Source organism: Schistocerca cancellata, chromosome 1, assembly GCF_023864275.1.
Source record: "Schistocerca cancellata isolate TAMUIC-IGC-003103 chromosome 1, iqSchCanc2.1, whole genome shotgun sequence".
In the NCBI taxonomy this organism is placed as follows: Eukaryota; Metazoa; Arthropoda; class Insecta; order Orthoptera; family Acrididae; genus Schistocerca; species Schistocerca cancellata.
This window is the reverse complement of record NC_064626.1, coordinates 1,131,745,824-1,131,759,543: the sequence shown is the minus strand read 5'-3', so window position 1 is coordinate 1,131,759,543 and position 13,720 is coordinate 1,131,745,824. Positions and strand designations below refer to the sequence as shown.

The following is a 13,720-nucleotide window of genomic DNA, read 5'->3' as shown; positions in this document are numbered from 1 at the left end:
AAAATTATTTTCAGCGTGACTGTGTGTAAGCAAAGATCATATTTTATCATCATGGACACAGACCTATTTTGAAGGATGAAATATCTTTGTTAAACCATTTCAGAATGTGCCCTCTCACAATTTTAATGTTAAGTCTCTCTATGAGACACATTTCCATAGTGCTTCCCATTGGAGGACACTTTCACCTTAATTATATGAACCCATAATGAACTGTACCACTTTTATTTGAATTCTCCACATCTGTCCCATTAATATAACCTTGTAATGTTCCCATACTAAAGAATAGTACCAAAGTATTTCCAAATTAATTTGTGGTGTGAATGTAAAATAAATCATTCCACATCATTAAGGTTTTTCTGTCAATTGATCCATGGGACTTCAAACTAATTAAGTAACTATGCCTATACTATTGGCTGCTACAGCACTTAAACTCCCACTCCCTAATCTGTAATGGTGTCTATCCCTCTCCATTGTTAATATTGACCAACTATCCACCTCTCTGGGGACTACTACACATAAGTGTTCACTGGGCCACCAGAGGGATGGTTTCTCTACCATAAAAAAATCTGCACTTCTACAGCAAACACATTCTACAAACCACACAGCAGCTTTCTGTAGCAGTAATTTCAAAACAATAAAAATCTTAAGTGGAAAATAAACAGCAGCATGTGGAGGGACTTCTTCTATACATCAAATGGAAGTGCTTAGCAATCGATGGGTGCAGCAGTAAGGAGATAAACAGCATAGTTCAGTGTCAGAGAGGGAGGAACGGGTTAGCAGAAAGAGGAGAAGAATTGGAGGAGAAGGTGAAGGCAGGCTAGGAGGAAAAGGAAAGATGGGGACAGTAGGAGAGGGGAGAAGGGGCAAAAGGGAGGAGAGGGAGGAAGAGGGTGGAGAGGTAGAAATGCAACTACCATGACTGGAAAGTACTGAAATATCTGATACAATGGTTTAGTGAAGCAGCTGATATATGTATACTTTTCATTCATAAATTGTCTTTTTAGTTTTTTGGTGTCATCATAGGGTTTTAAGTGAATAGCTAACATCTCTGGGTGCTATAATGGAGGTTTTCCACTTTCTTTGTAATAATTTGTTGAAGAAGGAATGTATGGGATACTTCGCTATTTACATAACAAAATTACAGAATTTATATGAAGTTTGACCCTTTTATAAAAACTAAAATTGGTTACGAGTTTCGTTCCATTTTAAACCACTCTGTCTGTGTGGGCTAGTTTTGAACTGTGATAAACATTGATTGTAGTCATTGTGGCTGACACCTTTAGATGCAGTCATCAACCACTCAGCAGAGTGCTGCTGGTTGCCACCCTGCTAAGAAACCTGCAACTCAACCACAACACATCATGCTTGCAGCAGCTATTGGAGTATCTACTGGTGCCACATTCACTTGATACAGCGCCAGTATCACTGGCACTAGCACACTTCCGCAAGCCACATGACATTACTATGATTTACTGGTATTCTTCTGACCATATAGTATGCTACCCAGCTGCCCACCTATCGGTCAACATCAAGAGCTCATAGCTATGATTCTCTGGCCCAGGAGTTGACCATGCAAGTGGTTTCACAGTAGCCAGAGCCTACAGCCTTGCATACCACATACAAACCGCATGGTCTTCAGGACTACTTCAGCCATGGACTACGCTCATGTACGGATGTTTCCAAGCTACATCAGTGCTACAGTATTAGTTTGTTTTGTTTTAAGGTGCAAAAACAAATAAGGTCATACATGCCCATGTCAGAACTGTAGAAGGGACAATGAAAAAGGAGTTAAAAGTGACTACACATTTAGTCCAATTGAGAGAAGGAAACACAGCTACAAACAGGTACTTTCTCTTGGAAAAAGGACCATAAAATATGCTATAAAGACAACAGAAGCCCTGAACTAACGATTAAATATCCTTCGCAATATTGCTATGACAGATAAAAAGTAAAATTCAATCAACAGCCTGCACATCATTCACTAAAATGACCAATAACTCAGATGACAAATATAAATTATAAGATAAGTGGTTAAAAAAAAGAGCATTCTGTCAGGAAATGGTGAACCGTCAAAGATTGAGGACAACTGTGATGAAGCAAGGTTTCTCCCTTGTTTTGCCATCTGCCTCCTTAAATTCATTTTACTTTCATTTTTGCCTTATTACCATTAACATACATGAGTATAATCTGCATCTCCATAAAAGAGAAAGGTTGGCCCTCAGACTTAAAGAATTAGCACCAGATCTAATTTTGTGCTTAGTTTTGTGTAAGTAATTAATTTACTAATTCATTTTGACTATTCCTAGCTAATACTTATGTTATAAGGTGAAATCAGTTAATTGTTTCATGACTTAAATTATGTTGTTGACTTGTAAACAAATATAAATTCTGTACTAATTATAAACATTTAGAAGAAGTAGTACTACCATTCTTAAGGTATTTATTTGTCTCTATTCAAAAACATGTTAGCAATGCCAGGTCTTATTTATTTCCAAAATAATTACCTGGTTTGTCATGTTTGTGTAACTATATCCGTTAATTTCATAATTTAAACAAATAATTCAGCCTAACCTATGTGATAGAAGTAACTGTTAAAGAGGAGCACTTTTTAGATACATTCAGTTAACTGAATGAGTTATGTTTTAATTTTAACAATGTACAGTTTCAGTACCTATTATTGTGAGGATATAAAGGCCCAATTTTTGGTCCTGAAACAGTCAGTCCATGGCCAATTTTCAGACGAGAAACCTGCACAGGTTAGATCAGCAACAATGGCTTAACTTAACTGTGAAATAATTGTAACACAAACAGGCTGTGGGTTAAAACAATGACAGTCTCTGTTCAATAGTGTCACACGTACCGTACTATTCTGTAAGAACTGTGCGGTTAGTTTTTTACTGCTCATAGACGTTCAATGGTAAACTATTGTAGCATTATGCTGACGTTTGCCTGCAAACTATAAATGAGGCTTATCAAAAGTTAACCAATAGTGAAATGATCAGATTAACTGGTTAATGTTGGGGGTTGTGACCAGTGAAAGTAAATAACTGTGAAATGCAACTGTCCAGCTGTTGGCTACATCATTTACAGAATCAGTGTTGAACTTCCAGCCCCCATTTTTCAGCCAGTATAACAACACAGTACATCAACACTGAGGACTGTCAACAAAGAAATAAAGCAGGTGAATGTCACACATTGAGCACAAAGTGGTGGGAGAGCACCACTTTACAGATAGTGATGGATGAAAAGACAGTGCCCAATACACAACCCAACTAAAATGATCTCCTCGAAGTGAGAGGGCCAAGAGGAGATCAGCCAAGCCTCTGGGAGAGGTTTAATTCCCCAGAGCTTGTTCCCATGAACGGAAGATCAGAATGATGTGAGCAGGGACCCACATAAACATTACAATGGCTCCATCACGAGTGAGCAAGTGAAAGCTTTTCTGGAGCCGTTGCACTAAGGGATGGATGGTGTATAGCACATAGCACACAGAGGCTCTGAAGGACACAGAGAGTCTGAGAAGATGACAGAATTGAAAAGCCTGTGTCACCGGATGTACTGCATGGCATGGTACAGGGTGAAATCGTTGGTGTCCATGATCAAGGCACACTTGATACCATGGTCAGTCTGAGAGCCATCAGTGTATTCAAAGGTACTATCACAAAGTTCTGAACTAAGGTTGAGAAACTTACTATGATAGAGCGAGTCTGAAGTAGTGTCCTTAGGAAGCTAATGAAGTCCAAGGTGGACACATGCCACTGCACAAAGCCAGAGTGGTGAAGGGTTCCCACCCATCGGGAAAGTGGGAAGTAGCATTAAGTAAAGCTGCCAGAGCAATAGCCGAAAGTGAACTCCAAGAGATGACAGAGAAGAGGAATGCACCCCATACTGGCGAACAAAGGAGTCACTGAAGGAGACAGCACACGATGGGTGGCCAGACATGGCAAACAAATGGTACACATATCTGCTGAGAAAATCGCGGCAGTATGACAGCAGTAGTTCGACAGCTTCTGCGTACAGATTTTCAACCAGGCTAGCGTAAAAGGCACCAGTGACTAAACAGATGCCATGACAGTTGATTGTATTGAGACGGTGTAAGATGGACGGAGGTGCAGATGCATAAACAAAGCACCTATAATCTAGTTTCAAATGGATCAGGGACTGGTACAAACGGAGAATGGTGGTCCAATCCACTCCCTAGGAAGTACTGCTGAGGACATGTATGATATTGGGAGACCGCATACAGCAGGCGGCCAGGTATGACGTGGGAGGACCAAGAAAGTTTCCTATGGAGAATGAGGACCAGGAATTTCATAATTTCAACAAACTGAAGAGCAACAGGTCCAAGAAGTAAAGACACTGGAAGAAACCACTACACTGCCAGAAATTCATACAAACAATTTTGTCATTGGAAAAGCGAAAGCCATTGTTGATGCTCCACAAGTAAACACAAGTGAGACAATACTGAAGGTGCCACTCAAGGAGACAAGACCATGGAGAACTGCAATATATGGCAAAATTGGAAACAAAAAGGGAGCTGGAGGTGCCCGGCGGGAGATAGACCATAATAGCAAAGTGGAAAACGTTCAGAATGGAACCCTGAGGCACACCGTTTTCCTGGATAAAGGTGTCCAACAAGGCAGAACCCACATGTACCTTGAAAACTTGGTCTTTTAAAAGTTCCTGAATGAAACGGGGCAGGCGGCTTTGGAAGCCCCACGTGTAGAGAGTACAGAGGAAATCAGTCCTCCAGCAGGTGTTATAGGCTTTACCCAAACCAAAAAACATGGCCACAGGATGGTATTTCTACAGAAAACCATTCATGACATGGGTTGACAAAGTGATGAGATGGTCAACTGCAGAAAGACGTGCTAGAAATCCACATTGTGCAATGGTTAGTACACTGTGAAACTCAAGCCACCATATCATCCGGGCATGAATCATACATTCCATTACCTTACAAACACAGCTGTGAGAGAAACTGAGCAATAGCTAGAAGGAAGGTGTTTGTCCTTACTGGGCTTAGGCATGGGTATGACAGTGGCTTCATGCTAGCATCTAGGAAACTTGCCGTCCGCCCAAATGCAATTGTACATATGAAGGAAAAATTACTTACCCACAAGAGAAAGGTTCTGCAACATATGAATGTGAACATCGTCCAGCCGTGGGGTAGAGGATCAGAATGAAGTGAGCATCTCTACCACAGATTACACATTTGGCCAGGTGTCGACAGGATATGTGAGTGTGCTTGTAATGATGACACTGGTAGAGTGCATTGGGTTCAGAATGTATGGTCACACAGTGATAGATAACTTCATAGCCTGCTTTGATCTTGGATGGAACCACTACTCTATCAAGTGTAAGAAAAAGAGTGTGTATTGCACTAAGGATGCATCTACCGTTTTCCTCACCCAATGGACTGCAATGATGCCCTGATCAGAGATGTAAGTCTGGATTTCTGCCTCAGTAAGACCATCAAGCAGCCTAGTGTAAGTAACACCATGTGAAGAATTCAGCATTTGATGAGCCTTGACATAAACAGGGTAGCCATGGAGGAACAAAGCTGCAAGCAGCTGTTGTGCTTGAGACTCACATGTAGTCTCCAAAAACCTAAGTGCCATTGCGTAAATGAGAGCATGATTTCACAGGGCTGACAACTGCATCAACACCTTTCTGAATAATAAACAGGTTAACCATATCAAAGGACTGTCCGTCTTCAGCATGCAAAACCACGAGGAACCTAGGTGCAGCTGGGAAGGACTTTGATTCATCTGTCTTATTCCGTTTATTTTTAGTAGACATAGACTGAGATGATGAAGTTTGGCTCACTGTGAGAAAATCCCCCATGATTGCCAGTGCCTCCGATGGCATGCTCCTTCCAACTGGCACCCCCACCCCTCCCCCTCAGATGGGGGGGGGGGGGGGGCGGCTCACCCACCTAATCTAATATGATTGTTCATACCTCAGGTCTCACCTCACAAACACCTGACAGAGGGTCCAATTGGCAATTTGGGAAGGTAACAGCTCAGGCAAACACCTTTACTTGGACCTGGCTTGTACCAGGGGGTACGTGTGAATGCTACCTGTTGACCCATGGATGGGAATTATATATTACCCAGTCACCTGTTATGCAACAGATGCATGGGCCAGCCTTCAGTAGTTCACAGGGAGGAAGAAGAAAAAGAGGACTCTCAAACGCCAAAGTGGAGGAAGGATAGGAAAAGGGGACCAAAGAAAGAAAAAAGAATGAGAAAACAGTGGAGGGGTGGTTCTGATGTCAGGCTACTGAAAATGCAGAACACAGTCCCAAAAACATCCCAGACATGTCTCCCAAGAGGGGTGAAAAAAATAGTAAATGGATAAGCATGCAGCATGGAAAGGAAAAGACACTGCAAAGACAGGGTCCCACGGTGGCCAAGCACAAACTCACTGAAGATTGGTGAGCCCCCTGAGGAGTTACCCTATTAGGATGGGCAGGGTACTTAACTCAGAAGCTGTATCTGCATCATGACATGGCTCCTACATTCAAGAAACTGTTATTCTGTTTGTGTCAACTTTTACCAGATCAGAACTATTTTAAGTGGTGTTACTTCAGAAACTGTTTTCTGTTGTACTTGTTTAAAGTACTGTGTAATGAAGTTCTATCATTTTTTTGGGTACCTGGGCACATCTGTTCATTGTACCATACACCTCCCACAAAGGATGCAACAATGACACACCAGAAAGTCAAAATAAATGTACCAAATGTGAGTTTTAAGCAGTAGTACTGTAGCTTTGTAGAGTTTTCAAAGACAAATGACAAATCAAGCAATGTCCAGTGTTATAAACAATGTACAATTATTCTAATATATAAATATTAATTTTAAATGAATTATCCAGCAACTTAGTAAACAGTTAAAACACTCATGCGGTCACCCAATCTCAGTTGCACATTGCCTTTCTAACAACTTCCAAACAACAATTTTATTCCCAGTATTTCATATAATTATTGCCCAAATGTAATAATTTAAAATGCTCCATAATCTACTCATTAAGAGATGTAATCTTACATTAAAGGTTTAACACAATAAATCAAGTATTAAAATTGTTATGTCTTGAGGGTGCATAACTCATGCCACACATAATATACAGCTATATTGATACAGTATTTGTGAATGAGAGTACATAACTTCTTAAACCTAATTTCAAACTTTTTCTCACTGACACCCCCAACAAAATGATGAAAGTTATTGCTTATTACATTTTGTGACATTCTAATTTATAATTTCTTTACTACTAACTTTATTTGCAACACTGTATCCGCATATACCACTAAATGTACCTGCAAAATAATATCATTGCACTTTTGTGCTGCAAAAAGGTGTCATGGGCAAATACATGATTTTCTTAAGATTTTCTCTGACTGGTACTAAGCCAAATCAAATGAAGTCAGTGCACCACGCAGCAACCAGAACGCAAACACGCAGAGCTGATACTACAAATAACATGGCACACCCTGGAAGCTATTGCTTCACCTTGCTCGAGTGAGAAGTCTGAATCACTGATGCAGCAACATGAGCTTACTGACAGCACAGCATGATGCTGCAAAAATGAATAAATGTTATGCAAGAACACCTATCAGCCCACCGACATGGTGTAAAGCACCAAGTTGAAGCGCTGAAAGCTACTTTTGTGACACTGAGGTGTGATCAAGAATGTCGAAGAGCCCAAAGAATATTGACACATGCAGTCATCCTCAGCAAGAGAGAATGTCATTGCCTCAGATGAAAAGCAATATGTACTTAGGCTTCCTACCTCTATGCTGTTCAGTTACAGTGAGCCTGCTATGATGTAGATCCTGTGAGACGCTGTCTACCATTTGCCAGATGATTTCTGCCTTCAAGATTGCTGACTACCCAGTCTGCTAGACCTGGTCACTGTGAGCTGCCAACATCTCATCTGCTGATGTGGAGTCCTGGGGACTTCTAACACCAGCTTGATGAGAGCCAAACTCGTGGCGTTTGGCACTCTACCAACCTGTTGTCACATCTGGAAGGTACACTAAATTCTGTTGTCCCCCACTTGCACTTGCAAGGAGACACTGGCATCCATGCCCCCCCCCCCCTCTCTCTCTCTCTCTCTCTCTCTCTCTCTCTCTCTCTCTCTGCATCACACACACACACACACACACACACACACACACACACACACACAACTTCAACAGCCAAATGAGTGTCCTAGTAGAAAGCAGTCAAAATCTGGTGGTTGAGATCACTGTGCAAGCTATAGCTTCTGCCCACTACCTCACATGGTGCCCTGGTGTTATGGAGACAACGGCTTTGACAATCTGCTAAGGTGGATGAGTCAGCATGTTGCGAGGTTGATGTGCCCACTGCCCTCGCCGCAGCCGTGGAAATGATGATGTAATTATAACACTTAAAATGAATAAATATACATCTTACTAATGCTATTTCAGTAGGGCACAGAGTGCCATCTGGCCTTCAGCACTGTGCTACATGCTTCACCATCCTGTGACTGTAAGGTTTCTCAGCCCAGGTCCTTACAATGTATAGTTACAGCAATACGACACATTGTAAACATTGAGATGCATGAAAAACTAGCTGCTTTGTAAATGGGAGTTCAGTTCTTTAAAGAATAGGTGATATCCATTACTGGTGTATAATGTAATGCTAATTGTTACATCTTTTTACACAGTCCAGTCACATTACTGTGATGACCTGTCAAAAGTCTGAATAACCACCTTTTGCACAGTGACTGACGTTCTGGTCAATACCAACAACAACTGGTGTGATGCAGACTTCAGTGCCATGGCCAGCAGCACTAGGTTTCTTGACAGAGGATCCGTGGTGCGTACAACACGATGCAGGTGTCCCACAGAGTCTCGATTGAGTTTAAATCTGGGGAGTTTGGTGGCCAAGGGAGAACAGTAATCTCATCCTGGTGCTCTCCAAACTATGCATGCACACTACTGCCACCTACAGCCCTTGGTGCACCACAGTTGTCTTAATTCCAGTTTTGAATAGCGCCATTTTGCTGTGCATGGTATACCTGTTGCGTTGTCCTGCTGGTAGAGGCCATAATGCCAAGGAAAAACAAACTGGGTATGGGGGTGGTGATGATGATGATGTTTGGTTTGTGGGGCGCTCAACAGCGTGGTTATCAGCGCCCGTACAATTACCCAATCTTTGCTCAGTCCAATTGCGCCACTTTCCTGGATGATGATGAAATGATGAGGACAACACAAACACCCAGTCATCTTGAGGCAGGTGAAAATCCCTGACCCCGCCGGGAATCGAACCCGGGACCCCGTGCTCGGGAAGCGAGAACGCTACCGCGAGACCACGAGCGGCGGACCGGGTATGGGGGTGAACATGGTCCCCAAGGATAGATACGTACTTTTGTTGATCTACTGTGCCTTTCAGAATGATGAGATCACCCAGGGAATGCCACAAAAGCACTTCCCAGAGCCTGACACTCCCCTCTCCAGCCTGGACCACTGTGACAATTGTTACAGGATGTTTACTTTCAGATGTTTCATGCCATACACACCAATGGCCAGCTGTCTGATGCAGCAAACAATGTGACTCACCTGAAAATGACACCTTTCACCACTCAGAGGACATCCAGTTGCAATGCTGATGTCCAAATTCCAGCCTTTGTCACCAAGGAACAGCATGGGTGTATGAACCAGGTGCCTGCTGCAGAGGTCCATACACAGCAACACTTGCTGAATGGTCTTTGACGAGACACTATTGGTAGCCCCGTGGTTCATCTTGACAGTCAGTTGCTTAACAGGTGCACATTTACTTGCCAATACACATCTGCACAGCCATCATTCACTGCTGTCATCTATGGCCTGTGGTGCACCACACTTGCCTCGATGCCAATTTTGGATAGCTCTATTCAGCCGTACACGGTATACTTTAAACACAGCAGCATGAAAGCAGATCATAAATTTAGCAGTTTTGGAAATGCTTTCACCTTTGGCCTAAAAGCCGAGGAACATGCCGTTTTGGATGCCAGATAAATCCCTCCATTTCCATATTACAACAATCACTGCACTGTTTTCCTTGTGCTCCCAACACGATTTATATGCCCTCCATTGCTAGTGCTGCCACCTGCCATCTGTGAAGAGTTATTTTGCATTGACATTGAACAGAGGCATTGGTCACATTAATGTGACTGGACTGTGTAAATATGAATGCAGTGGATGTTGTCTGGCTAGTTCTTTGTGTTAGACTGAGTCGGAGACTGACTGGACTGTATAATTTTTGCCTTTTATTTTAAAGCGAAAACTGAGAGAGCTATTTTCTCATTAATATAATCAAATCTGGGACCAACACACCTCATAACCACAGTTAAGTGTTACAGTTTTATCTTTAATTTTCCTGGCCCCATCACTGGCATGTAGTGTTAAAAATTTGTATCTGTAGTATTACATTCACCCACTAAAAAACTTTCATAAAAGTGTGGGGTAGCAATTTTAAAATGGAAAGGGGGTGAGGCTAGGGAGAGGGGTATAGGTGTGGAGAGTGGGAGACATGGGGACATGAAGGGAATGGGGAAATGAAGAGAAAGGAGGAGGATTTATAGGAGGAAGAGGAATTGATAGGGGATAGGAAGAATGGGATATCTTATATGCAGGCTCGACTGTGTACATTCTGTACATACATGCTCAGACAAAATATACACTTTTGGAAGCTGGGCTATGGTGTTTTAGCACCTTATTCATGACTATCTTAGCTGGGAGCAGGTCAAACTGTGATTGTGGCAGAGATGTTAGGAGAAAATAAAATACATACAATGCTCACCTGGTAACAGTAAATTTGATTCATTCAACATTAATAACAGTAACCACAAAGCCTAGCCAAAAATGTTTGCATTTAAATACAATGCTTTTTGATGACGATCTGGTGAGGTGAAGATAAAGTGAGACTGAGATCCAACAACAGCCAGAAAGCAAGAATCAGTTGTGTGTTATGGAATGAGATTCCTTGGCAAAGAAGAGTGAAGGGGTAGTAAAAAGACAAGATGAGCACAGATCAGATACTAAAAGTTCCATATGGCTCTTGGATCTGCCACCAAATAATATCTTGAAAATCTCACTACTTGACATCATCAGTTGGTAGAAGCATGCCAGCAATACCCAGCAGCCAGCATCTGACAATATCGAGAAGTCGCCTCAAAGGGATACTGTGGGATTTACAAAGAAATGAAATCTGTTTGAGGAAAAGAAAAAACACACACACAAACAACCAAAGAGTCTCATGCACAGAAAATCTCAGACCAAGATTGGAACTGAACCCGGGCCCCATGATCAAGAAAGAAATGCTAATGACAAGACCAGGAGCGGCTGACTGTAGGATTTACAAAATGTGATCTGATGGCAGACCCGAAAGCCATACATTGATTAGATTACTCTTAGGTTGTGGATTGAGGAAAGTGGGAGAAATGGGAGAATTTTTCCAATAGCATTAGGTGCCTAGTTTGAAACAAAGAAGTATTAACTGTTCTTACATCCTCTCCTGTCTCCTTCTCACACTAATAATTAACCTGAATGTCTTATTCTTTGATAAAGAAAGAAAGAAAGAAATTAACAGATCAACATCTGGAAATGGAAATAAGGGAAACATGCACAGTTAATTCTGTTATGAGTACACATCATCAGTGGATTATGCCATACACTTAAATTCCCACTTCAAAAAATGGAATAACTCCTCAATTTACAACCTTTACACTTAAATACAGAATTTAACAAGTCAATAAATACTCACAATGTTATTGTCTCATTCCAAACAGGGTTCAGAGAGGAACGGATTGTCTTTGTTTTCTTCTTTATGCTGTCTGTATCAGGTATGAGCTTGAGTTTTACATATGGATCAGATGAACCATTTGGATCCATTGGAATTAGGTTTCGGCCTTGGCGAACTGCAAATTTATAAGAGAAAGTCTCACATGCATTTCTGAAAGAACAGATGCTGCTGCTTATCCACAGCTGTATGAAATACTTCAAAATTAATTCACTCACTGCAATTTATGGACATCAGCTGTATTAGGTATATATCTATGTGCTGGACCCAGACTTGAAGCCAGATTTCCCATTCACAATAAGCAGGAAATCTAGCACAAATTTTCACATGTCATTATCGAGTAGTAGATACAGCTGATGTCAAGGAATTCAGTGTCAGTCAATTAATTATAAAGAGAATATTTGTCAACCAAAATTCAAATTAAAAAATAATATTTTTCACAGAACAAAAAGAGACAAGATTGAGAAAATACAATGAACAGAATTTCAATTAGGAAGTTCAAAAAGATGAAGGATTCCAGTCATTTCTGCATTTACTCACTTTCAATAGTCAATTTGTTGCCAGCACAGATAATCTTCAGTTCAATTCGCCCTCTTCTTTCCGTGTGATCGCAGCCACATAGGTTAGGAACCGTCTCCACACAGCGTTTGTGCACGTTCATGTCACATGCTGCAACACTCAACACACTCAACACAGAAAACTATCCCTCATAATGTTAGTCTATGTTTGCATGTTAATGCGACAAGTTTTACTTGTTGAGCCAGTCTTTGTTAAGTCATACTAAAGGATTTTCTTCTAGTCATTGTTGGGAAAATAGTCTAACAGAGTAGACTCATTAATTCACTCAGGAAAACTGCACATTAATTACTGTTAACTATTTAATACCTTGTTTTAAGTGATTTATGCAAATTCTGCCCTTTATTAGATATAACAAAAAATATTTCTCACTTGTTTCGAGTATGCACCTTACTTTTGGTTCGTTGATGGATATTTATGAAAGTACAGGTTCAGATTAAGGAAAAGTACATAAAACATTGTGCATGATTGCTTAAAATGCTGAGCTGTTTATGAGCACTTTAATTTTTTGAAGTAGAGATGCTGACAATGATGCACAGTGATGAACAACATGAAAACAAATCTGAAAACAAGAGATAAAGAAATACTGCAGGGAGTAACAATCACAAATCCCCCCCCCCTCCTCCTTTGTTTTTAGAATGGTAGTGCCAATATTTTTGGCAAACTGGAAAACAAATGACCCCCTTCAGTTTGCTCCCAACTGAGAGCCAACAATGTAAACAAAAGACAACAAAAGAAAGATGTTATCATCTTATGGTGACAAAAAGTGTTATGATTAAAATGCAGAATCATATCAGCTATGAAATGGAAACTGTTCACCAAGTAGAAACAAGCTTCAGTCTTCCTTTACAAAAATTTCTGACACCACATTTCTAAGGCACAAAGCTCAAGAATAATGTTCAAAACTGTCAGAAGCATGGGCTCCAGCAAACGAGCAGTATCCACAAAATTCATTGGCATCAGACAATCATTGTCCCTTTATTATTTGAATCACAGGAACATATTGATACTGAAAATATAAAATACAATAATTTCACCCAGATTAATAATTGATAGATGGTAAAAATACATCAAAGAAGTGATTTAGGTCAGTTCAAAATCCCAATACAGGAAAAAATTTTCAGTTAAGAAATCTGAAATATTAAATATTGTTTGTAAACTGCTTATTGGTTTATTAAATGCCTAGGCAATTTATGTCTTCTGAACACTGGATCATACTGTTCACAGATCATGGATCTGTTTGTATGTGTACTACATAGAATACTTTTACAAAAGTTTTGGTTCAAAAATTCCATTTCTGACTCATCTGGGAACAACAGAGAAAAACTAGAAAA

General features: G+C 40.7%; 1 protein-coding gene across 3 annotated transcripts in view; it reads right to left on the bottom strand.

Moving 5' to 3' along the window:
- Positions 1 to 13,720, bottom strand: part of LOC126092668 (protein kinase C, brain isozyme-like) — a 166,864-nt gene that overhangs the window by 63,072 nt on the left and 90,072 nt on the right. For all 3 annotated transcript variants that reach the window (XM_049908400.1, XM_049908408.1, XM_049908393.1), the window contains 2 exons: positions 12,351 to 12,479; positions 11,775 to 11,928 (listed from right to left, as the gene is read on the bottom strand). In XM_049908400.1, coding sequence (XP_049764357.1) covers positions 11,775 to 11,928; positions 12,351 to 12,479 — 283 coding nt within the window. The remainder of the gene's footprint in view (positions 1 to 11,774; positions 11,929 to 12,350; positions 12,480 to 13,720) is intronic.